We start from the raw sequence: 24,620 nt of genomic DNA on the forward strand, positions 1-24,620 counted from the left end.
TTCTGGCCCCAGGAAGCCTCTGGATCACCACACTCCCCCATGCAGGGAGGTGTGACTTCTCCCAGCCAGCCCAGCCTGGCCCTCAGGGCCCCTCAGTGAGGCTGTTACAAAGTGTCTGGTTTCCCGTCTGCGGGCCATCTGTCCCTCCCCAGCAGGCTCACTGGCCCTTCTCCAGGGGGACACGAGGTCCACATTAGATCAGGAGTCCCCTAGGGGCAAAGAGAACAGCTCTGCGCCGCGCTGCTCGAGGGGGCCTCTGATGTCCTGCGGAACCTGTGGTAATCCTCTCAGCCTCCGCATCCACGGCTAGGAGCCGGCCCAGCTCGTGGGCTTACTGAGGGGCTCTCATTGATGGCACGTGCCAGCAGGCCAGGGACTTGGCTGCTCTGAAGGGCATGGCTGCCTGGCACACCAGCCTCCAGGCCCAGCTGCTCTGGGCCGCCTCCAGCTCACTAGGTCCTGTGCCTCACCCCCTGCCGGACCCCCCGGTGGCCCACTGTCCACAGCGGGAGGTGGCAGGGTGCAGGAGAGGGGGCACAGGCTCCGAGCAGGTCGCTCGGCTCCAGCTGGGATTTGTCCTGTGACCTGTTTCCTTACCTTCAAAATGAGGAAAATAAGACAAACCCCATGGAGCGGCCGAGAGGTTTACAGAGCAGTGCCTGGACAGGGCCCAGCACAGCGGCTGGTGCAGAACAGGGTGCTCTGTAAATTGTCACTGACGCACAAAGCACCCCCCCCCCCTCCCGCCCCGGTCTCTGATCTGCTAAGCACAGAAGCAGCACCCATGGGGGCTACAGGACCACGTCCTTGGCTGGTGCTCAAGTACAAAAGGACTGGAGACGCAGAGCCCGGCGGCTACGGATCACGCTCTGGAGCCTCAGGGACGTGACTTCCGCCCTGGCTCTGCCACGTACCTGCTACGGGACCCGGGGCAAGGTGCCTCACCACTCAGAGCCCTGGTTTCCACATCTTCAAGATGGATATTAAGTTGTCACGTGTCAACACACTCAGTTGGCAAGTGTGGCAAAATGACCACTCTAGCAACCGTGACTTCTGGGGGCCAGACACTGTGTGAGGCGCCCTACCTGTGCAGCCTCGTGGAATCCCCACGACCGCAGTCATTCTTATCTCTGCCATGCGACAGCCAGCTGGCGGAGCCTGTGCCCTCCCGTGTTTCAGCAGCGATTAGGCCGGTGACACCTTGGCCACAATCAGGATTGCTGGGTGCATGGGTCACATTCCCTGCTGGTCTGTGTGCGGTGTGAGCCAAGGGATCCTCCTCCTTCACTAGGATTGGGCTGGGGCACCGCTCAGGAAAGGCCCCTCCACCTACTGCCCCCCCCCCAGGGCCACTCACCAGAATGGTCGTGACCACCAGTGTCTTGTTGGCCAGTGTCTGCGACAGGTTGATGTCCAGGGTGGTGGCGTTCATGGCCAGGGTCCGGTTAGAGTACCATACCCCGATCTGGGGCAGAGAAGGTACCATCAGCACACGCCGGCCCTGCCCCCACCCCATCAGGACTCTGGAGTGTCCCCGGGTCTGCTCACCTCACGGTGGCCTTGCCGGGACTTCTCCAGGATGCGCAGGGTGTAGTTGGTCCTCTGCCCTTTGCTGTTGAACTCGACCCGCCCGGTCAGCCCGTCATACTCTACCTAGCAGGGCGGGAGGCGGGCAGAGGGAGGGGTGGCAGGGGCCCAGACATAGGGCGGGAGAAGCCCAGAGAGGTGGAGACAGAGAAGAAGGAGACAGAGAAGAAGAAGAGAGGGAGAAGGACCAGGAAGGACCGCGGTTAAACGAGAAAGACAACACGCCAGCAAAGGAAAGGAGATGGGACAAATATGCAGGGGGAGGGCAGTGCAGACAGGGAGAGGGAGGTCCAGAGGGGAGAGATGGAGGAGAGGAGGAGGAAGAGGTCCAGAGATAGCAGGAGGTGGGTGGGGTTGGTAGCGGGGGAGAGGGCAGAGGGGCCACAGGGTGGACACAGTTAGTGTCCCAACCTGAGAAGGACGGCCCTGCCCCCTCGGCCCTCCCTGCTCCCGGCTCACCATGCGCAGGTAGTTCATGAGGCTGGTCCCATGGGGCCAAATATTGGCCGACGTACAGGCCAGCGGCTTCACACCGATCTCTTGGCTGCGGTTCAGCTCCCGGACGGCACTCACCACCACGTGCACGGCGTCAAACATCAGGGCCGCCGACAGCTGGGGTGGGGGGCAGAGGTAGAGCGAGGATGAGGAAGAGGCAGCTCAGGCAGGGGGCCCCAACGCCCCCATGGTGCTACCCACAAGCCCTCAGACAACTCCCGTCTCTCCAGGAGCATGAAACGGTCCAGGTCGGCAGTGAGGACCGGCCTCTGAGTGTCTTTCTCAGGGAGTCAGGTGGCAGCGGGAAAAACGTGCATGCTGCCCATAGCTTTGTGGGAATAGCTCCTCCTGAATCATGCAGCCCTGCGTCTGTTTGGGGACGGGCTGGATGGCCAGCCGCGTCACCTCCACAGGGGGATGCTGGTGGGCCTCAGGGTGTGCCCGGGAATCTGCATCAGCGTGGCTGACGCAGGATGCAGGGTGTGGGAAGAGGGCCACAGCCTGATTATGGCTGGGCGCACGTGTGTGGGGGCTGGACGAAAGTGCCTGTTTGTCTACATGCAAAGTGCCAGGGTGGGCGTGGCATCTAGGAGGCAGGCGAGCATAAGGGCTGTGAGCCTGTGCCTGGGAAGCAGGCGGCTCTGAGCTGGAGACCCGGCTCTCCTATTTCCTACGGGAGGCCCAAGTCCCCACCCTGCTCGGAACCTCAGTGTCCTCCCGTGTAAGATGGGGATGACTGTCATCTCTGCCTCCACAGGCTAACGTGGGTACCAAAGAAGGTAATACATGTCAGAGTTCAAAACTGCCCGGCACACAGTGAACGCTTGATACAAACTGGGCACCGAGCTGTGACTGGACATGGGGCATCTGTGTGTGTGTGTGTGTGTGTGTGTGTGTGTTTGTGGGAGTGTCTTCGCTGGGTTGGTGTGAAGGTCTGAATACCTGTGTTGTGTAGACAGCTGCAGGGGCACACACAAATGTACCTCTACCCACATTATGTCTGCACCGCCTGACTGCATGGCTCAGTGTCCATGTGCGTTTCTATGCGGTAGGGGTGCCTTGGTATCTTGGCACAGGACTAAACGTCTGTGAACAAATACACCTAAGTGTGTACCTTCTGTATGTTTGTGTTTATTCAACATATATTATTGGACACCTACCCTGGGCCAGGCTGATTTAGGTGCTGGTGATACAAAGGTGAAGAAAACAGAAAGAAAACCCTACACTCATGGAACTTACGGTCTAGATATCCGTATCTGTACCTAAGCAAAACATAGAGCATCAGATATGCAAGGACAGGTACTGTGCAGAAAAATACAGTACGGAAGGGAGCTGATTAGCAGGGAGTTTCTCGTTTTTATGGTGGGGACCAAGGAAGGTCTTATAACTGAGGGAGTGTTTGAGCAATGACTTGGCAATGAGGGAGTGAGTCGCTAGTTCTCTGGGGAAGCACATATGAAGCAGTGGGAGAAGCAAGTACAAAGGCCCTGGGGTGGGCATGTGCTAGGGCCAGAGAGGCACCTGGAGGAGGCCAGTGTGGCTGGGGCAGCCTGGGAGGTACAGAGGAGGAAACAGATCAGACTTATCTTGGGGCCACAATGTGAGGCCTCACAGTATGTACTTGGAAAGCGAGTGGGGGCGCTGGAGGGTTCTGGCACCATCTCACCAAAGTACAGAAGAAGTGCTCACCGCGGGACCTGGATAGGTGCTGGCTTCACAGTTCTCCCTCCAGGACATGTTGAGGCTGCGCACAAACTCGGGGTAGAAGGGATGTGAGGTGTTAAACATGGAGAAGCCCAGGATGTTGGAGGTGTCCTCCACGATCCCGTCCAGGTGCAGGATGGGGAAGTCCTGGGGCCAAGAAGAAGGGGTGAGGCCAGGGGCCAGGCCCCACATGGGGCAGACACCCTGGGAGGGGGGTGGGGGCCAGAGGGGCCGCGTTGGGGTACGCACCATGGTGGTGAGGATGTATTTGTAAAACGCTGAGGTCATTCCCAGCTCTGAAGCCTGGAGGACATGGGGCGGCACAGAGGCGACAGGAGGGGCGGAGGCCCACAGGCAGAAGCGAGGAGACGCCAAGAGAGAAAGAGAGATTTAGAGACAGGCCTAGTGAAGACACCCATGGGAAACACAGTAACAGACACCCAGAGACGGAGACAGGGAGAAAGAGCCGTGCAGGGGCAGAGGGAGACCCTGCTCCCTGATGCTGCACCAGTGGACAGGCAACCTGGGTGGAAGGAAGGCCTTATTGGAGGAGAGAATGGCACCCCCAGATGCTCGCATCCCCCTGGAGGGCACTTACAAGACTGCCTTCTGGAGACAGACAGGCAAAGGGACGCCTTAGAAACAGGACAGGCTGGGAGGGTAACCTCAACTTTAAGCTTCTCCCCGCGCTGCCCCAAAGCCAAGTTGGGGCTGCTACTATGTGGGGCCCAGCTTGGTCACAGGCCAGATAAACCCCCCCCCCCACACCGCCATCTTTGCAAGCACTTCGCAGCGAAAGGCAACCGACTGGAATCTCAAAATGCCTGTTTGGAGCCCCTTTCTTCACAGTCCTTGAGGCAAACAAAACTAGAAGGCCTCTCCTGCCACGGTGTCCGAGCCTGTCCCCGCTACGGTCATTAGAACATTACATGGCACCAGCCAGCATCGGCCGAGTGGCAGGAGCTGTTATCGTGAGGCTCACAACCCATTCCACGAGAGGAGAGTGACCACGGGTCCCTCGGCTCGGCTCGCGGGACCCCAGCCCAGGCCGGCCTGCCTTCCAAACACGAAACCTTTTCTCTAAAACTTCTTGCCTCAAGGGCCCTATGGATTCTGTCCACGCTTCTTCCTGTACACTACAATCAGTAGTGACATATGGTTTTAATTTTAAAAAAAAGAAAAAAGAAAACTGGAGAAAAATAAATAATACAGATTAGATTACGAGGACGAATTAAGAGCAGGGAAGCAATGAATGATTAATGAATGTGGGTCACTGCTGGAGGGTGTGTGGCAGGCCCCGATGCTACCCCCTCCCGGGCGCCCTTGAGCCAGCCTGTTTAACTCCAGCTTCTTAATCCACAAAATGGTCATCACGCCTGCCCCGCAGCCTGGGTGGGAGCCAAATTAAAGAGTCCGTGCAAAGTGCCTCCACGCGGCAGGACGGGCACTCAGTGCAGATGACAGGGAGCTCCCCGCACCAGCATCTATTCTGGGCCAGGACCTGTCTGTCCCAAGTGCTTCCCCACCATTCACTCACTACCCCTCACGGTAACCCACCAAGGCAGCAACTGAGCACAGAGAGGGGAGGCGACTGTCCAAAGCCCGACCACCGGTGCGACCGCGAAGTGGACAAGCTGAGACAAACCTCACGATTATCATCCGCTCGTAGGAAGCGGGTCTCTACCGTGTGACCCCTGAGGCCCATGGGCATTGGGCGACTTGCTCTGTCACTCAATGCTTCTGTCCCGACCCTGTAGAGAGACAGAGACTGGGGGACTCACTTTACGGAGGATGAGGTGGGAGATGGACGCATTGGCATCAATGATGATGGTGGACACCTTGTCATCGCGGATCTCCTTGAGCAGCGGCGTGGGGTCCCGGCTGTCATCCAGCATCCTCACTGACAGCGTCTCCTTGGAGATGAGGAAGCCACGCACTAGCTCCTCCAACCGCAAGAGGCCTGGGGGAGCAGGAGGGCCCGGGTTAGGGTCCCTGTAAGTGTCCCAGGGTGACTTCCTCCTCCTCCAGTGTAGGGGAGCCCAGGAGGGGACGAGGGCTGTACTGACCAGAGCGTGGTTGGCTCTCTTGGGATACTGGGCCCGTGGACCCTGTGCTCGACCTCCACACACCTGTCCCCTGCCACCTTTCCGCCGCTGGGACGTGTGACGGGGATCTCAAACTTCACTCACGCAAGCCACATTTCCACTCCTCTCACCCAAGCCACCACCTGCCTGCCAGCCACTCAGGCCCAAACTCGGACAGCAGCCCGGCCTCCTCCCTCCCTCTCCCTCTCTCCCCCTCTCCCTCTCTTTCTCTCTCCCAGCTGCGCCCAACCTACCCAGGCTCTATCTGCAGAGTGCAGCAGACCCCACGTGCCGCACCACCGCCACCACCCTGGCCTAAGCCACTGCCTTCCCTCACCTGTTATGACAGCCACACTTGTCCCCACGTCCGTCCCCGTCACAGCAGCCACAAGCGCGTAGAGCAGATGTGTGCCTCCTCTGCCCCAAACCCTCTAACAGCTCTGGCCCATTGAGAGTGGAGGCCCGCATCCTCACAGCCCCCGGGCCCCACTCCACCCACCCACCCCTCGCCATCCCCTTGACCTGTCTTGCACACGCCACGGCCACGCTCCTGCCCTGTGGCCTTTACACTAGCTGTTCCCTCTTCTCCCTGGACCCCCATGCGGCTCCCTCCCTCTCCACCTTCAGATCTCTTACCCAAACATCACCACCTCGAGGAGGTGATCACCATCCCATCTCGAATGGGAGGACTTACTACTTCCTAGCTTCTCCCACAAGACAGCAGGTCTGACAAGGACAGGGGTTCTGGCCTGGCTTGCACACGCACCGCTCTAGCCCCAGGACCCAGAACAAGGTCTGGGCCGTGGCAGGTGTTCAGTAAATACCTTTTGAAAGACGAGTTTCTCCTGGAAGTTACTGAGCACGGCCCTCTCTCTTTTTCCAGCTGTGCACCCCACCCACAAACCCACCGGCCTTCCGGACATCTCCACTTGATGGTCTCCGAGACGCCTCGACCCCAACTGCACCTCCACCTGACCGTTCTGTCCTCCTCCTCCTCCTCCTCAGGCGGAACCCAGTCACCACAGCGACGGCGCCCTCTCCCTTCCCTCGTGGCTCCTCAAACCGATCCTGGCCTCTCCGGCCTGCCACCACCACCAGATACCTAACCAGCGCCCCTTCTTTCTGCCCGTCTCTGGCCTCCCGGCCATAGCTCGTGGCATTCTCCAGTCAGTTCTCTCTGCTGCAGCCAGCGCTCTTCCTGCGACACACACCCGGCCTGTCCCCTGCCCCGCCCTGCGTGGGAACCTTGCACCACCGCCATCATCTTCGGGCAGAGGTGCAGGGCCCTGCGTGGTCATGCTTCCCGCACGTGCTGCTCGCCTGTTCCCACACTGGGCACCGGGCTCCCTGGAAGCATCCTTGAGCCTCTCAAAGCGGCCACGTTCCCTGGGCCCTCGGCCCCTGCCCTGCCACACTCTTCCCTCTTCCTCGCCCCAACTCCTCCCCAACCTTTAGGTCCAGCTTAGAGGCCCCTTTCTCGGGGACACGGGATCTGAACTTTCAGACCCGGGTAGGATTCCCTTCTACGTGCTCCGACGGCACCCCGCCTGCCCGCTGACAGAGTATGGATCACTCTGCGTTACAACCGCTCGGCCACAGCATCCCCCACGGACCCTGGAGTCCAATCCGGGACCACACCTAGTGCGGAACCGCCAGGGCCTCGCAGGGGCCTGGCACATAGGTGCTAGTTACTATCTGCTGACTAAATGGTCTCTCGGGGGAGGTGGGGGGGGTCTGGGTTCCTGACGGGGAAGGATGGTGGGGACCAGGGGAGCCTGTGCCGTGCGGGAGACCAGATCTCTTGGGCAGGGGAGTTTGGGGGAATAAAAACAAAACACCCAGTTCTCCCTCACACTCGGCCTTGGCGCAGATGAGGCTGGCCGAGGGGTAGTTGAAGGACTTGAGGATTCGGGAGACGGCCAGGCTGACGTCCTCGTTACTGGGGTACAGGCTGACAGACGCGAAGCGCAGGTACTGCAGGCGGGGTGTCTCCTCGGGACCCACCTTGATGTGGGGGATCTGGACAAAGAAGGAGGCTTTGCTTCTATCCTGCGGCCTCCTCCCCAGCTTCGCCTCCCAGGGACCCACCCCTGCCCTGTCCCACACTCTGCTCACCTCCTTCTCTCCACAGATATGGCTCACGGTGGAGGCAGACGCAGGGCTGGACGAGGGCCCCAGGACGGACACGACCCCCTTGGGCAGGATCTGACACACTGCGAGGGTGGGAAGAGACCGCAGTCAGGGACCTTCCTCTGTCCCCACCTGGCCCGGGAGCACATCCGATCCTTGGAGCTGCCCGATCCCCCTTGGCCGCCCCGGACCCAGAGGCCCAATCCCCGGTCCCACCCGCAGCAGTGGACAAGACAGAGACAAATGGGGAGAAATGGCAAGAGGGATGGGTTAGACCATGAGAGAAACAAAGAAAGAACAAAGAGGAAAAACCAGGGACCTCCTGGCTGCAAAGCTAACGCCCGGCTCCTCAGCCTCTGTCTCACTCCTCCTTTCCAACAACACCTCACAGCCCCTCCACCCCACAACCACAGCGAGGGCCCCTCTCCACCCCACGTCCCAAACACCGCTCTCCTGTGGCTTTCGTTTGCTCCTCTTTCTTCTGTGTTTTTTTTTTTTTCTTTTTTCCCCTTGAACTTGCGCGCGTCTCAAAGACTGGGAGGCAGAAGCTGTTTTTTCTGCCTGCCCGGTGCCCATTCTCATGGCAAAACCCTAACTTCTCCTCAGGGAACCATATGTTTCCCAGGACTGGCTGGCACCCAAGCCAGGATCACAGAACCACACTGTCCTGGCCACAGTGATTGGTTCAGAGATGGGGACGGGCTCAAAGCAGGCCATCAAGAGCCTTCCCCAGGTTTCTGCTACAATTATTATGTAGTTTGCTAAACAGGTAAGATGTAAGCTTTGAGCTACTGGGGCTGTCTTGCCACCAGTTAGGGAGGGTATTCCTCAAAATGAACCCAACTTAGAGGAAAACAGGACCCACGGATGAAGACAGAGAGCTTCCTGGGACATGATATGAGTGCCTGGATCTAACCATGCCTGAAATAGTCCTGGGACATCATTTGAGTACCTGGACTTAGCCATGCCTGAAATTAGTCCTTGGGCCTTTCCGTATTATAAGCTGATAAATTCTCTTTTTCCCTTAAGGCAGACTGAGTGGGTTTCTGCCACATCCAACTAAAAGCATCCTAACTAAATGCCTCACCTTCCTCTAAACTTGATTCTTCTGTGCCTTCCACATTACTGAAGGCCCCGTTTGTGCAGACCAAATATCTAGAAACAATCCTTGCCTTTAATCTTTCTCTCAATAGACAAATTAGTCACCAAGTCCTGTCTCTTTTGTCCTCAAATTTTCTCATATCTTTCCCCTTCTCTCCCCTGCCCTACTTTTTAGGGCTCTCAACTCAGGCATGCCAACTCAGGCATGATCACCCAAATCTAGCCTCCAGATTCACCTTCCAGAAGCCCGCTCCCTGACCTAAACCCATTGGTGGCTCCCTTCTGCCTACAGGTGAAGGTGACATCTTTTAGCCTGCCACTGTCACCTCTTTGAACTGGCCCGCCATTCTGCCCAGCCTCACCTCCCACTGCTGTCACACTTCAGCCCCAAAGTCTCTCATGATCTCACCAAGCATGTCCTGAGTCCAGGTAGCCAGGACAGGTTCAACCCCACACCCTGTTCTTTGGCTCCATATATCCCCCTCCTCTGCTCCAGCTCCAGACTATAGCATATGCCTGGAACACCATTTACCTCCTCACCCTCCATCCCAGCTTCTCCCAGTTTGTGTTCTGTGCTGCGCCAGTCAGAAAAGTACAAGAAACACTGTACCCCATTCTCCCTCTCGCTAATATGAAACACACGTGAATATAACAAAGGTTCTGATGAGGCCTGTAAGAAAGAAAACCAATCTAAAACACATTGAAGACAGCATCTCCTGAGGTATACGACCCCAACACATTTGTTCAAGAGATACCCATTAACATTTGCTCAGTCTGTCAGTATCCAACAAATACTTATACACCCCTACTATGTGGCTGCTGTTCTACAGGGCATACTTTGAGCAATGACACTTTTTCTATATCCTGCTTGCCTTTCAGACCTCAGAACTTTGGTTTAGCCTTCTCCAGAATGCCTTCACTGTTCCTGCCCCTGAGGCTCCCTGGCCTCACTGTCCAGGCCCCTCATTACTCAGCTCTGGGCACTGTGTCCCCAGCCAGCCATGAGTTTATCTTTCAAATGAGGCTCTCAGCTCTTACAAGGCAGGACCGGGGCTGGCACCCTCCCTACCTCCCCATGCTCGGCAACACCATCTCTGGAAAGGAAAAAGCAGAGCAGACATGAAGGAAGGGGCAGGTGGAGCTAGAAAGAGACAAAGCAAGCAAGCTGAGGAGGCCAGGAGCTGAGGGACAGACCGAGGGCTACCAGCCTGCCCTGCCTCACCCCACGCCCCCTGTGGCCCTGCTCACTGGTGTCCGTGGTCTCGTACTGGCTGTCCCGCTGAAGCTCAAAGATGTCTACTTCCACCCGGGCCTTGGCTGGGACTTCGATGATCCCGTTGATCTGCTCCCGGGCCAGAGCCAGGGCCAGACGTTCGCCGCGGCCACACACTGTCTGGTCGTCCAGGATTGCAGCTGAGGGGACACGGGGGTTGGGGACCAGACTCCTGGGTCCTGAGAAAGGAGAGGCTGGGGTCCTGGACTCCTGGGCTCTAAGGTAGGGGTGGGGATGCTGATATGGGTCTAGACTCCTGAATCTAAGGTTGGACACCGCTGGAGATCTGGACTGCTGGGTCCGGGCGGGGGGAGAAGGCGCTGGGGGCTGCTGTTCCCTGTTGCTGAGGAAAGCTGAGACCTGAAGCCCAGATTCCCGGGTCCTGAGGGATGGGCAGGCTTGGGAGGGTCTCTGCAGAGGCGGGGCAGGGGCTGTAGGGCCTCACCCATGCGCAGTGATGAGAGCACCTGGCAGCTGGGGCTGGCGAAGGCAACAATCAGCAGCAGCAGCAGCTCAGCCGGCATCTTCCTCCCCTCCTCATGGGGACGCAGCTGCCGCGGCCCCCACTCGCCACCTGCAGGGAGCCCCCCACCCATGGGGAGATTGCTGAGGTGGGGGCCTCAGAGCCCTTTGGAGGACTGCTAGATGGGGTGGTGATCGGAGACCCCGGGACATTGTGAGTGAGCGCTGAAAGGCCCTGCCCTTGTCAGAAGCTGACAACACCAAAGGCATTGATACCAAGGAAGCTCAGGCTCTGAGGAGCACTACCGGGGAGGAGCTCACGGCACTGAGTGGGACAGGCATGGCTAGAGGACATTCACAGCTACCAAAATGGGAGGGATCTCAAGTAAGAGCAAATTCCAGGGACCATCCCCACCCCAGTAGGAAACCAGGAAGTGCCACCCCCCACCCAGTCCCGCCCCTGTCTCTGGGCAGGCAGCGGTTACTAGGCAACAGAAACTGGCTGGAGAGGATGCGGTGGTTGCTAGGCAACCCCATCCCAGGCCTCACTTGCCACTTTCCTGACGTCCCTGGTTCCCACAATCCCGTGGGGAGAGTGGCCTGGACATCCGGGGTCTGGAGGGGAGAGTATCCGGGAGTTAAGGAAACTTGAGGAGAGAGGGAATGATGGAGACAGACAGAGACACACGTGGAGACACACAGATGGAGACGGATGGATCCGAGGCAGCTAAGGAGCTAAAAAAAAAAAAAAAAAAGAAAGAAAAAAAGTAAAGAAAGAGAAGACAGAAACAGGGAGACAGAAATAGGAAGAGAGGCTTAGAGAAAGAAAATACAAAGACACCCAGGAAAGGAGAAAGAGAAAAAACAGACAAAAATACAAGGGAACAAGAAGATAAGAAGACAGGGGGGACAGAGATGAAGAGGACAAAGGAGTTTCTGGGTAGGGAAGGACAGGACTAGGAGCAAGGAGGAAGGATGAGGCAGGAAGGCAGGCAGCCGTGGAGACGGAGGAAGGTCAGGGTGGGGAGAGGAGCATAGGGCAGGCAGCAGAGAGGGAAATCAAGGCATAAGAGAGACACAGAATAGAACAGGAAATACAGAGAACGGAGAGAGGACACAAGCCCACTTGAGATGCCACCAGAGAGAGCTGGAAGGGAAGAGTAAGGCAGGGAGTCTGCTGTCTGCCAAAGCAGGTGCCAGACTACAGCCCCCGACCCTGCTCAGGGGAGCTGAGGATTAGGGGGAGACAATGCATCTTTGCTTCCCAGAACGGCTCCAACCCCAGTGAGTTAGAGTCCTCCAGGTACCCCAGCCTTCTTTGGGGCAACCCCCAGGCAGGGATGAGTTTGGCTGGATGCACGGCTTCTCCTGGCCGAGAGCCGTGCCCCAAGAGAAGGGGCGTTGGGCTTCCAGGAGAGCATTACTGTGAGGCCCAGAGTGCTGTGAGGTGAGCCTCGGGGTCTTGTTGCACCCCACCTGATCCCCATGGATAGAGGGCTTAAGGTAGTGAGACAGCAGAATGAAACCTGCCAGGGGAGGGTAGAGGCACAGTGCAAGATTTTGGACCATGCTGGTGGCCAGGAAAACCTAGGCCATGGCAGCAGGAGACCCAACAGTCTCTGCTCTGCCCCTGACTCCCACATGACCTTGAGCAGCTCCCTCTCTCAGGGCCTCTGGGAAAGGCAGGCTGAGGGGTGGGAGGGCATCATGGACAGGCTGGGGGCTGCAGATGGTAATCCGGATCTACAGTGAAAACTTCAAGGGTGGAGGAGCAAGGGAAGTTGGGGGATGAGGAAGAACTCTCAGGGGGAGGATTGTGGAGGGCGGGGCTTGGAGAGAGGCAAGAGTTGAAGGGGGGTCATCCCGAGACATCAGGGGCTTCTGGGGACAAACCAGGGAACAGAGACTAGAGGACAGGGAAGACGGAGGGAGAGACAGGGACCAGAGGGCAGGGTCCCACAGGTGGCAGACATGGGTGGGAGCAGAAACACAGAGTGTAGGGCCAGGGTCTGGGACAGCACATGGACAAAGACATACAGGAAGGCCCAGATAGAAAGACAGACAGACCAAAAAGAGGTACCTGGGGCTAAATGAGAGAGAAGGACCCACACAGGTCGCCTAGAAGTGAGACACCAAAGGAAACGGAGACAAGACAGAGAGCGCGAGGTAGCAGAGGCAGGGAATCAGGCAGGCCTGAGCCCCACAGGCCCAGACACTTAGGCAACGCCAAATAAAGGTGGAAGCATAGCAGCCAACCAGGCAGAAGGAGCCGAGTGAGGGGCCCTGCCAGGGGAGGCAGACAGACAGGAAGGCAAGACATCACCAAGGTGAGAAGGCAAATCGGTGAGACAAGTGGGGTGAGGGAGAGGGCAAAAACACAAGAACACAACAGGTGCAAAGACTGCAGGAAGGGGAAAAATCCGCAAAACTCTGCAAAGGAAGAGAGCTAGTTGGAAAGAGAGCCGGAGAAAATGTATGCAGGAGCCACACAGCAGATCTAGAGAAGAGGGAGGGGTGAGTGGGGCAGACACACACTAGAAGGGGCAGTGAGGGCCAGGGAGGGAAATGGAGGCAGGGAGGAAGAGCGAGGGGCACAGGCAGGGACAGGGTGAGTGCCCACATAAGGGGGCCAGTCCACACAGAGATGCACCCACCAGGGTGTCTTGAGGAGGTGGTCAATCCCAGAGCCCACAAGCCCCGAGGCATGGGGAGGGATGAGGACAAAAAGGCCAGGCCAGGACGTAGAAGTGAGCAGAGGATGGGGGGTGAGTGAGACCACCAAGGAAAAGACAAAGTAGACCACGGAGTGGCTGCGGCTGAGGAGAAAGGAGCTGGACCCAGAGTGGATCTGGGGGAGGAAAGCAGAAAAGTGAACAGGAAGACAGGCTCCAAGTGCAGGGGCAGAGGAGGACAGGGGAGCAGGGGCACAGGCAGAGCAAAGCGTGGATGGAGAGAAGTGGATAGAGGGCCAAACCTGTGGGTGCTTCCAAAAGAGCCAGACGAGATGCAGGGGAGTTTTGAAAAAGGTAGAGAGAGAGAGAGAGAGAGAGAGAGAGAGAGAGAGAATCAACAGAGACACAACAAGAAAGAGTTAGGCTAACAGCAAAGGAGAGAGAAGTTGGACAGAGTCGGAGAGAGGCCTGAGAGACACACGAAATGGAGATGGAAAAAAAAGGAAAGACATTTCCAGGAGACGGACAGTGGATGGGACAGGGACGGCAGGCAGAAAGGATGAGGAAAGAAGAGAGGCGGAAACAGAGGGAGAACAGAGCCGGTCACCGGTCGCCGTGGGACCGCGGCTGGAGAAAGCAGGGGCGGAGACTGGCCAGGAGTCCCAGAGAAGGAGTGAGCCTGCAAGTAAGAGCCAGGCAGCCCCTCAGGACCCCAGGGGCTGGGGACAAGGCTGAGCTGTGCACCCAGAACAAGGGTGAAGAGAGGCTGAGGTGAACAGAGGTTGGGAGACGGGGGAGGCCCAGGGCAGGCCCCTGCTCGTGGAGGGGGGCAGGGGGAGGTGGGGGCCCCACCAGACGGTCATGAGCCCAGCCTTCCAGGACCCAGGCTGGCCCGAGCCCAACCCCCGCCCTGCAGACACTCACGGATCCTGGTGGGACGGAGGGCTGGGCTCCCTCGAGGCCCGAGAAAGACAACGGGGAGATGCTCTGGCGCTGGGTGGTGGTGTGGCCGGGGGCGGGGGGGGGGGGGGGGAGAGGGCAGTCCACGGGGCCCCCTCCCCCGCCTCCAGCAGTGGCCCCCAACTAATCCAAAACGGGGGCTCCCCGGAGCGGGGAGGAAGGACAGGTGGAAGAGGAGAGGGCGGGCCAGGGAAGGGAGGAAGGGGAAAGGAGAAAATGGAGGAGAGAAGGGGAGAGAGGAGAGGGAGAAGGAGCAAATGGAGGGGAAGGAGGGAGGAAAGGAGGAGAGGAAGGTGAAAACGGAAGGGAGGGGGGCACAGGCAAAGCCGGGGGAGGGGGAAGCCGGCCCAGGAAAGGGCCCCCGCCCCCTCCCCTAGCCGGGCCGGCCTGGGGGGGCCACCGGGGGCGAGGACTGGCTGGAGACAAGGAAGCCGGCCATCAGGAGGAGTGGGGGAGGGGAGGGCTTGATTGGGGGGAGGGGGGCACCCCTTCCCCCCTCCCCCCTGGAGCCTTGGCCCTGCCCTGGATGAGGCAAGGGCCTGGAGTCCTCAAGCCCTCAGCCCCCACGGGAAAAGCATGCTAGGGGCAGAGAGAAGCCGAGGGGTGGAGGGGCTGGGGAGGACGGGGTGTTGGGAGACCCGGAGAGCGGAGAAGGGGGCAGGCGGCGAGGTGGAGAGACGGGGAGGAGGGAGAGGAGGAGGGAGGGAAGGATGGAGAGGAGCAGGTGGAAGAGGAAGGCAGAGGAGGGTGGGGTGTCCCGGGGGGGCCCGGTGCAGGGCCTCAGTGGGAGGGCCTGGCCACGGACTCCTGGTCCCCTGCGAGGCGCAGCCGCCGGCTCTGGGTCCCCAGCTGGGCCTGCCTCCCTGCTGCCGGCCACCGCCGCCACCGCCACTGCTGCCACCGCCACTGCCGCCAACACTACCACCACCACCACCACCTCCACCTCCGCCGCCGCCGCCGCCGCCGCCACCTCTCCTTCTCCCCTCTGAGGCCGCCGCCTGCCTGCCTGCCTGCCTGCCCGCCCGCCCGCCGCCCGCGCTGGGTCCTGGAGCGCGGGGCGGGGGGGGGGGGAGAGAGATGAGGGAGGGAGGGAGGGAGGGAGGGAGGGAGGCAGGGAGGAGGGCGGGCAGGAGGAAGGGAGGGCAGCAGGCGGAGAAAGAGGAGGGAAGGGAGTGGGGGGGGAGGGGGAGACCGTATTGGTCGGGGCTGGGGGGCCTGCGAGGAGAATGCTGATGAGGGGAAGGCGCTGCATTGGATGGAGGGCCCACCCCTGGGCCACCCCCTCCACCACCATGCCACCGCCCTGCCCAGGAGCCCACGGAGATGAGAGGCAGGGAGACCTGAGGAGAAGGCCATGGAGCTGGGGGGAGAGGGCTACAGAGATGAAGAAAAATGCAGAGGAAAAGCAAGACAGCCATCAAAACTCACAGAGGTGGGCCAAGGTCCACAAACCCCACAAGGACAAGAACAGGGGAAAAGCCCAGATAAAAAAGAGAAAAGCCTATGGAGGCATGGGAGCAGACCAGAGACAGCGACGGACCTCAGAGATGAGGGCAGCTGGTGGACAGAGAGAGAGTCCCCCAGGAAGACGGAGAGAGGCCCATGAGAACAGAAAGCACTCCCTGGACATAGGGAGTGGTCCACGGGGACAGGAGAAGGCCACGGACAGGAGGAGAGGCCCGCAGAAATGGAAACAAGAATGCATATCATAGAGACAGGGAGGCGGGCCAAGCAAAGTGGGAGAAGGTCACAGAAATGGGGATGGGTGGGCACAGACACCAGGAACCCGTAAACACAAGGACATGTGGACACAAGAGGTCCCCTAAGGTGGGAGGAGCCAACTCCTGGAGACAAGGGAGAAGCCCCCAGAAGTAGAAATAGCCCCACGGAGGAGAAGGGATGGGGCGGCAAGTATGGGAATTCTCTATAATGCATAGAGACGTGATGCACCCAAGACATGAGTGGGTGGGGCGAAGAGGCCTTCCTTCTCTAGCTACCACTTGAGCAGAGAGGCAGTGGGAAAGGGCAAGGAACTGGAGGGCAGAGCCAGAAGTGGGAGACTCCCTTCCAGGGAGCCCACTGCAGCATCTCAGAGGGAGCTGAGCAGGACAGGGGGATGGAAGACAGAAGCAGTGACACAGATCTCGGAGTGGGGGTGGGTGGTGCACGGCTGGGTGGGGGGGGTGAAATTTGGGGGGAAGGAACATGACAGTTGGCGCTGAAGGCTGAGCCCGTGACTCACCACCACCCCCAATGCTCGTGATGGGGAGGAGACACTGACACACTCACGTGCAGCCCCCCAGCACACGTGACCATATGCCTTTCTCACACACACACACACACACACACACACACACACACACAGCACATGGCAACCCTTACACCAGCTGAGCATAGGAAGCCCTCATCCCATATGGAGCATCCCTGACATACGTCTGACACATATATGGCATCCTGAAGGACCACCAACTTTGCATACACTTCCTCACCCTACATGGGCAACACCCATGGTCCCCCAACACCCACCCTCAGCTCCAGCTAAGCCTGAAAGCCCAGACTCATGCCAGCCTATAGGCCTTTGTTTATGCAGGGCCCCCCCAAAAAAGAATGCCTATCCTCTGTAAAATAAACCTACCCCAGAAATCTAGTCCCATGCCACCACCTGCACAAAGACTGACCCAGGGCTCAGCCTACTCATGTATCATCAGAAGAGAAAGATCCTAGTCAACCCAGATAAACTGGAAAGTCCAAGCAGAAGGTCTGAGCAGAAAGGGGCCTGACACGCCAAGCTGGACCCTTGCATTTTCAGGCAGAAAATGGGGCTTTGGCAGGAGTGAGAACCTGCCCTGGTGCACGGGGCCTATCAAAGCCCGAGTCTAACTTCCAGGTTCTCTGGCTCCCACCCCAGGGGATTTCACCCTGATGGCAAACGCAGATTACCAGCTTTGGAGCTCACACATTCCCACCAACTTCTTTCTTCTGCTTCTTGCATTCATCCATTCAACATGCCCTGCAGGACAGGACATCCGCCTGCCAGGCAGTAGAGCCTGGGGGGGGGGGGGGGGGGGGGGCGCGGAACCAAGAGCATAGACCAGGAGTCAACTCCTGGGTTGGAACCCTGGCTCTGTCTCCTCCAAAGGACAGGCAAGCTACTTAACTTCTCTGGGCTTCTTGAGGTCCTAATGAAAACAATTCCCACACAGCTTTTACTCTGTGCCCCACAACCATGAGGCAGGGGTTAGGGCCTTCATTTCACAGATGAGGAAACGGAGGCACAGGGGATTTAGCTTGTCCAAGACAACAGCTGGAAATGGCAGGGTCAGGATGTCAATCCAGACAGCTTGGTATAATTATATTGGCTTGGTGTTAGGGATTTCAATTTAGTGGAAAGTTAGGACAGCCAGTTAGAAATCAACTAAAGGACACCACAAAGGTGATGACTGAGAAGTCACACCTAGGTCCTACTCAGTGCTTGGGAGTCCCTCAGTAGCTTTTAGCTTCAGGAAGGTAATGACCAACTCCTCGAGACTTAGTTTACTCCTCTGAGAAATGGGGTGGTGTGTGTGGGCGGGGGGAAGCAGTTAGTACAGAGAATCTCTTGAAGCTCCTGTCCTTGGGTTGGTTCAGAGGGTAGCTCTGGAACTTAACAGTGCGAGGCCAACGCCCTGAGGGCCAAAGGGGGAGAGTAGTGACGGCCAGAACCCCTGGGTCAGCGCAGAAGGAAGGCACCTTGGAAGGAAGCAGAGTCCGTCTCCTACAGGGTCACTTTCTGCAGGTTTTCATCCTAGTCGTCCTTCAGGTTTTCTCCCCCCACCCCGCCCACACTCCCCGTTTCTTAAATGAAACTCTCTTTGCTTTTCGTTTTTCCCCATTTCCTCCCCTCTCCTTCAGGTTTTCCTTGTTCCCTCAGATTCCCTCGCTCCTCGCTTCTCCTTTGACATTTCCCTTCCCCCACTTCCTCAAGAGTCCGCCGGCTTCTCTCCCCTTCCTTCTTGTTGCTTCCGTTCCTCTTTTTAATGAAGCGAGTCTGGAGCCTCAGTTTCCCTTTTTACTCCCTCCATGTGCTCGCTGCTGCAGTTTCCCCTCCCCATTTCGCGCTGACTGATGATGCTTCACTTTCTCCGTTCGCTCCGCCGCGGTTCCAGTGCCACATTTCCCCCACCCCCACCCTCTGGGTGTCGTGTGCCTCAATTTTTCCGACTTCCCTACTCGATCCCGACCCGACTCCAGCCCGGCGCCCCCAAGATGGCGCCCACAGTCTCGCTCCGCCGCCTGACGTCACCGCGCGGCCCTCCCTTCTTCAGGCGTCAGGCGGAGTCGACGAGGAGCTGGAGGAGGCGCATCCTCCAGGGGGCTTAAGAGGGCGGGCACTATCAACCCCGGGGCTGGCCGGTGAGGGAACATCGCTAGAGGATTGGTTGGGCACTGCGAAGGATCCCGACGATCCATACTATTGGCCCAAGGCTCAGAGACGTGAGCGTCGACTGGTCGAACGGCAGGAGCCAGTCAGGCGCTGATTGGGCGCGTTCGGCCGTTCGCGGAGAGGCCGAGAAGGAAGGTAGGCGGGGCGTTGCTGAGGGCGATTGGGGGCGAGAGCGAGGCTGCGGAGCAGACGAGAGGCTACGGCGGGAGCTAGAGAGGGCGCAGCGCTAGGGTGGCCGCGCGAGGGGAGCTGCGGCCCGGGCCTGGGCCCGGGGCGTGCGAGACGGCGGAGGCGGGTGAGTGCGGGCGGGCGCGCGGAAAGCCGGCCTGGCTCCCCCTCCCCCCCTCCTGGCCTCCCCGTGCCACCCCGCCTGCGCACTGAGGGCCGGAGGGGACGCGCGCCGGGCGGGGAGGGCGGAGCGGCACCAACGGCCGGCCGGGCGCGCGGGCGGCGGGGCGGGGGCCGGGCCGGGGGCGGGGGTGGTGAAGGGGGCTAGAGTCGGGTGACGGTCCCAGTGAGGAGGGGCGAGGCTCGGGCGAGGGGCTGGGAGGGGCCTGGGTGGGAAGGGAGGCGTTTGGGCTGCCTCTAGGAGAGGCTCCCAAGGCTCATCGGGGCCACGGTCTGGCCGTGGGCCGTCTAGGACCGGAGGGGGGTGGGGTGGAAGGTTAGAGGCGGCCTGGGTGTCCGGGGAGGGGGGGGAGGGCGTGAGGAAAGAGGTGATGAAGTTAACATAAAGAGAAAACCTAGTTATGCTTGTAAGGAATCAGACCAGTGACAGGGATTTGGTGTGAAAAGATGGTAGCAAATGGATATCTTTGGAGGGGAGATGTAGAGTTGAGGGCGAGGTCCGAGTGTGGAGAATGGGGTTACGTTAACGTGAAAAGGAGTTAAACCAAAGGGGGGTGGATACCACTGGAATGGGCTGAGAGGAGTCTCTGTGCATAGGGTTATGTTATGTAAAAAAGGATAGGTTGGGTAGAGGTAATGTTTTGAAAAGTAGGGAATTCGGTCAGATGAAGAGTAGGAATTGGGTATCGGTGTGCTGGATGGGGGAGGGTCTTGGTATCTCTGGAATGAGAATGAGATGTTAGGTTGACAAGAAGTTAGGGGTCTGGGTATCCCCAGGGTAATAAGCTGGTGAGAGGGTTCTGGGTGTAAGGAAGAGGGGTTTGGCTATCCTCTGGGTTGGGGGCTGGAGGGATTCGTCATAATAGTAAGATAGGGTCTGAGTATTTCTAAAGGGGTTTTGGGTAGTAGGAAAAGTATGCGTGAAAGTTTTAAGGCTCTGTGAGGGGTAGTCTGGCTATTCCTGGATTGGGTGATCTTTCTGCTGGGATCTTTCTGCAAAGCAGAGAAACTAAGTTGTTAATGAAGAGGGGGTCGGATTATCACCGGAGTGGGTTAGGGTGGGGTTTGGCCCTTTTGCAAAGAAGAGGGGCTTAGGTTGATATGAAGAGGGGATCTGGGCGTCCCTAGATGGGTTAGGGAGGGAGGGTGGGGTCTTTTTTGCAAATAAGAAAATACTAGGTTAATAATGCGAAAGGGGGTCTGGGTGTCCCTGGCGTGGGTTTGTAAGGAAGGGTTTAAGTTGATGTGAAGGTGGTATGTGGGCGTCCCTGAGATGGGTTAGGGTGGGTCATTTTGTAAAGAAGAGGAGCTGAAGTTGACATGAAGAGGGGTGTGGGTATCCCCATAGTGGTTGGGGTGGTTGTGTATGAAGATGAGGCATTTAGGTCAATGTGAAGAGGGGATCTGGGTGAGGTCTCGGCATAAAGAAGAGGCAATTACGGTGAAGTGTGTCTTGAATTAGGGTGGTGAGTAGAATCCAGGTGTGAAAAAGGGTTAGGTGTTTTTGAAATGGGGCTGGGTAATCTGGATAGGGGGTTGGGTTGTAGGAGAGGGCTTTGGTATAGAGAGAGAAATTTGAAGTCGGGGATCTGGGTGTCATGGGGAGTGGTGAAGGGGGGAAAAGTGTAAAATGTGATGGGTTAGGCCAACATGGACAAGTTGATTGAGGGAAGGGAGAGTTTGAGGAGTCTGGGCACCAGAGGGAGAGACCGTGTACACTAGATGTTGGGGGTAAAGGAGAGGGACTGTACCCTGTGAAGGCCCTGAAAGTGGCGGGCCCCTGTGGCAGTCCTCTGGGTGTAAATAGAAGGAACCTGGGGGGGGGGGAACAAAGGGGGAGTGAGGCTGGAAGAAGTGGCAGCGGTCAGGGCCTGTGAGGACGCTCCCGGGCACCTGGGAGCGGGAATGGGGTAGCGAGTTGGTAAGAAGAGGAAGTCAGTGGAAGGAGGTTTGAGTGGAGAAGACACGGGCTCCTGTGTGATGTGCGTGGCTGTGGGCCAGCTGTGAGGCACGGGAGGTGAGGGGTTGGACAGGTTCTAAGGGTCTGGTGGGTGGAGCTTGATGCGTGTTGGTTCAGAGGTGAGAAGGGTAGATTCTGGGAAGGGATCGCTGGGAGGTGTTGCACTTGGTCTTGTGTGTGCAGGAGAGGAAGGATTGTTAGGTGGGGGGGTGGGAGTGGAAAACGGAAACAAGTCCGAGGGTAAGGTACATCTAAGGTTTCGGTGGGTGATGAAGGGAAGGAATCGTCCCTGGGAAGGACTGAAGAAACGCTAGTTTAGCTGTGCTTTGTCTCCACCTCCCTCTTTTCACAGCCCAGGGCCTCACTGCCACCATGACTGAGGAGTCGGAGGAGACGGTCCTGTACATTGAGCACCGCTATGTCTGCTCTGAGTGCAACCAGCTGTATGGATCCCTGGAGGAGGTGCTCATGCACCAGAACTCCCATGTGCCTCAGCAGCACTTTGAGCTGGTGGGCGTGGCTGACCCTGGAGTCACTGTAGCCGCAGAGGCAGCTTCCGGCACGGGCCTCTATCAGACCCTGGTGCAGGAGAGCCAGTACCAGTGCCTAGAGTGCGGACAGCTGCTGATGTCGCCCAGCCAGCTCCTGGAGCACCAGGAGCTGCACCTGAAGATGATGGCTCCCCAGGAGGCAGTGCCAGCCGAGCCACCACCCAAGGCACCTGCCCTGAGCTCTAGTACCATCCACTACGAGTGTGTGGATTGCAAGGCTCTCTTCGCCAGCCAGGAGCTCTGGCTGAACCACCGGCAGACGCACCTCCGGGGCACTCCCACCAAGCCTCCGGCCCCGGTTGTCCTGGGGTCCCCGGTTGTCCTGGGGCCCCCTGTGGGCCAGGCCCGCGTGGCTGTGGAGCACTCATACCGCAAGGCAGAAGAGGGTGGGGAGGGGGCCGCTGTCCCTTCTGCTGCTGCCACCACCGCTGAGGTGGTGACTGAGGTGGAGCTGCTCCTCTACAAATGCTCCGAGTGCTCCCAGCTCTTCCAGCTTCCGGCCGACTTCCTGGAACACCAGGCCACCCACTTCCCTGCTCCTCCCCCGGAGGCCGAGGAGCCTGCCTTGCAGCAGGACACCCTGACTCCGTCCCCTGCAGAGGTGCCCGCGTCTCAGCCTGATCCCCTGCCGTCCTCTGACCACAGTTACGAGCTGCGCAACGGTGAAGCCGTTGGGCGCGATCGCCGGGGGCGCAAGGCCCGCAGGAACAATAGCGGAGAGCCGGGCGGGACGGCCGCCCAGGAGCTCTTTTGCTCCGCCTGTGACCAGCTCTTTCTCTCCCCTCACCAGCTACAGCAGCACCTGCGGAGTCACCGGGAGGGCGTCTTTAAGTGCCCTCTGTGCAGTCGTGTGTTCCCCAGCCCTTCCAGTCTGGACCAGCACCTTGGAGACCACAGCAGCGAGTCTCACTTCCTGTGCGTGGACTGTGGCCTGGCCTTTGGCACCGAGGCCCTCCTCCTGGCCCACCGGCGAGCCCACACCCCGAATCCTCTGCATTCGTGTCCGTGTGGAAAGACGTTTGTCAACCTCACCAAGTTCCTGTATCATCGGCGTACGCACGGGGCGGGGGGTGTCCCTCTGCCCACAACACCAGTCCCGCCAGAGGAGCCTGTCATTGGTTTCCCTGAGCCAGCCGCAGCAGAGACTGGAGACGCAGACGCCCCGGAGCCCCCTGTGACCGAAGAGAGCCCGGGAGGGCCCGCCGCCCCAGGCACCTACCGCTGCCTCCTGTGCAGCCGCGAATTTGGCAAGGCGTTGCAGCTGACCCGGCACCAGCGTTTCGTGCACCGCCTGGAACGGCGACACAAGTGTGGCATCTGCGGCAAGATGTTCAAGAAGAAGTCTCACGTGCGTAACCACCTGCGCACGCACACGGGCGAGCGGCCCTTCCCCTGCCCGGACTGCTCCAAGCCCTTCAACTCGCCCGCCAACCTGGCACGCCACCGGCTCACGCACACGGGGGAGCGGCCCTACCGGTGCGGGGACTGTGGCAAGGCTTTCACGCAGAGCTCCACCCTGAGGCAGCATCGCCTGGTGCACGCCCAGCACTTCCCCTACCGCTGCCAGGAGTGCGGGGTGCGTTTCCACCGCCCCTACCGCCTGCTCATGCACCGCTACCACCACACGGGCGAGTACCCCTACAAGTGTCGTGAGTGCCCCCGCTCCTTCTTGCTGCGCCGGCTGCTGGAGGTGCACCAGCTCGTGGCCCACGCTGGGCGCCAGCCCCACCGCTGCCCATCCTGCGGGGCCGCCTTCCCTTCCTCGCTGCGGCTCCGCGAGCACCGCTGCGCGGCTGCTGCCGCACAGGCCCCGCGGCGCTTCGAGTGCGGCACCTGCGGCAAGAAAGTGGGCTCGGCTGCCCGGTTGCAGGCGCACGAGGCGGCGCACGCGGCTGCCGGGCCCGGAGAGGTCCTGGCTAAGGAGCCCCCTGCCCCTCGGGCCCCTCGGGCCGCTCGCACGCCTGTGGCCGCCCCGACCGCCTTGGGGGGTGCGGCCCCTGCGGCCCCCGCGGCCCCGGCCCGACGCCGGGGCCTGGAGTGTAGCGAGTGTAAGAAGCTGTTCAGTACAGAGACGTCGTTGCAGGTACACCGGCGCATCCACACGGGCGAGCGGCCGTACCCGTGTCCGGACTGCGGCAAGGCCTTCCGCCAGAGCACCCACCTGAAGGACCACCGGCGCCTGCACACAGGCGAGCGGCCCTTTGCCTGCGAGGTGTGTGGCAAGGCCTTCGCCATCTCCATGCGCTTGGCAGAGCATCGCCGCATTCACACGGGTGAGCGGCCCTACTCGTGCCCAGACTGTGGCAAGAGCTACCGCTCCTTCTCCAACCTGTGGAAACACCGCAAGACCCACCAGCAGCAGCATCAGGCCGCCGTGCGCCAGCAGCTGGCAGAGGCGGAGGCTGCCGTGGGGCTGGCCGTCATGGAGACTGCGGCAGAGGCGCTGCCCCTGGTGGAGGCCATCGAGATCTACCCTCTGGCTGAGGCCGAGGGGGTCCAGATCAGCGGCTGACCCCGTCCCTTCTCCCCCTTCAGCACCGCCATGTCCCGTTGCTGAAGAACCTCCTCCAGCATCCCCTCAAATCTGTAGATACCGTGCCCCTCTCTCCATCTCTCCCAACAGCCGTGTAAGTTCTGTAACTGGATTTATTCTCTCTTGTGAGGGGGTTGCTCTGCGGTCCTTGATGTCCGTAAAGGTGCGCCCCCCCCCCCCCACCTTCCACCTTTTAGCACTGGTGGTCCCAAGATGGAACAGTCAATAAAGACTGAGTTGGACGTTTATGTGTTTCTGTCTGGCCCAGCTGTGTGGGGTGGGATTTGGGAGCCATGAGCCCAGGTTCTTGGGTCTGAGCTTTTATGGCTGTGTTCTC

The 24,620-nt window shown here is 59.4% G+C and overlaps 2 protein-coding genes across 9 annotated transcripts in view; one reads left to right on the forward strand and one right to left on the reverse strand.

Annotated features, from left to right (window-relative positions):
- Positions 1 to 18,282, reverse strand: part of GRIK5 (glutamate ionotropic receptor kainate type subunit 5) — a 57,949-nt gene extending 39,667 nt beyond the window's left edge. The window contains exons 1-11 of one of the 5 annotated variants that reach the window (XM_043598758.1): positions 18,198 to 18,282; positions 10,820 to 10,948; positions 10,350 to 10,514; positions 7,986 to 8,083; positions 7,724 to 7,889; positions 5,568 to 5,746; positions 4,036 to 4,089; positions 3,772 to 3,933; positions 2,047 to 2,199; positions 1,549 to 1,653; positions 1,358 to 1,465 (exon numbers count right to left, since the gene is read on the reverse strand). In XM_043598758.1, coding sequence (XP_043454693.1) covers positions 1,358 to 1,465; positions 1,549 to 1,653; positions 2,047 to 2,199; positions 3,772 to 3,933; positions 4,036 to 4,089; positions 5,568 to 5,746; positions 7,724 to 7,889; positions 7,986 to 8,083; positions 10,350 to 10,514; positions 10,820 to 10,898 — 1,269 coding nt within the window. In that variant the 5' untranslated portion in view covers positions 10,899 to 10,948; positions 18,198 to 18,282. Of the gene's footprint in view, positions 1 to 1,357; positions 1,466 to 1,548; positions 1,654 to 2,046; positions 2,200 to 3,771; positions 3,934 to 4,035; positions 4,090 to 5,567; positions 5,747 to 7,723; positions 7,890 to 7,985; positions 8,084 to 10,349; positions 10,515 to 10,819; positions 10,951 to 14,432; positions 14,709 to 18,197 lie in introns of those variants that run through there. The other 4 variants (XM_043598757.1, XM_043598759.1, XM_043598760.1 and 1 more) reach the window with 4 other exon arrangements.
- Positions 18,250 to 24,531, forward strand: ZNF574 (zinc finger protein 574). 4 transcript variants are annotated; one of them, XM_043598762.1, is made up of 2 exons: positions 18,250 to 19,186; positions 21,552 to 24,531. In XM_043598762.1, the coding sequence occupies exon 2, from the start codon at positions 21,572 to 21,574 to the stop codon at positions 24,260 to 24,262; it is 2,691 nt and encodes an 896-aa protein (XP_043454697.1). In that variant the 5' UTR covers positions 18,250 to 19,186; positions 21,552 to 21,571; the 3' UTR covers positions 24,263 to 24,531. The 4 variants fall into 4 exon arrangements, with proteins under 4 accessions (XP_043454697.1, XP_043454699.1, XP_043454698.1 ...); XM_043598764.1 differs by lacking the exon at positions 18,250 to 19,186 and adding an exon at positions 19,561 to 21,256; XM_043598763.1 differs by lacking the exon at positions 18,250 to 19,186 and adding an exon at positions 19,561 to 20,705.
- Positions 24,532 to 24,620: the final 89 nt, after the last annotated feature.

This window comes from Prionailurus bengalensis, chromosome E2 (assembly GCF_016509475.1).
Source record: "Prionailurus bengalensis isolate Pbe53 chromosome E2, Fcat_Pben_1.1_paternal_pri, whole genome shotgun sequence".
Classification (NCBI taxonomy): Eukaryota; Metazoa; Chordata; class Mammalia; order Carnivora; family Felidae; genus Prionailurus; species Prionailurus bengalensis.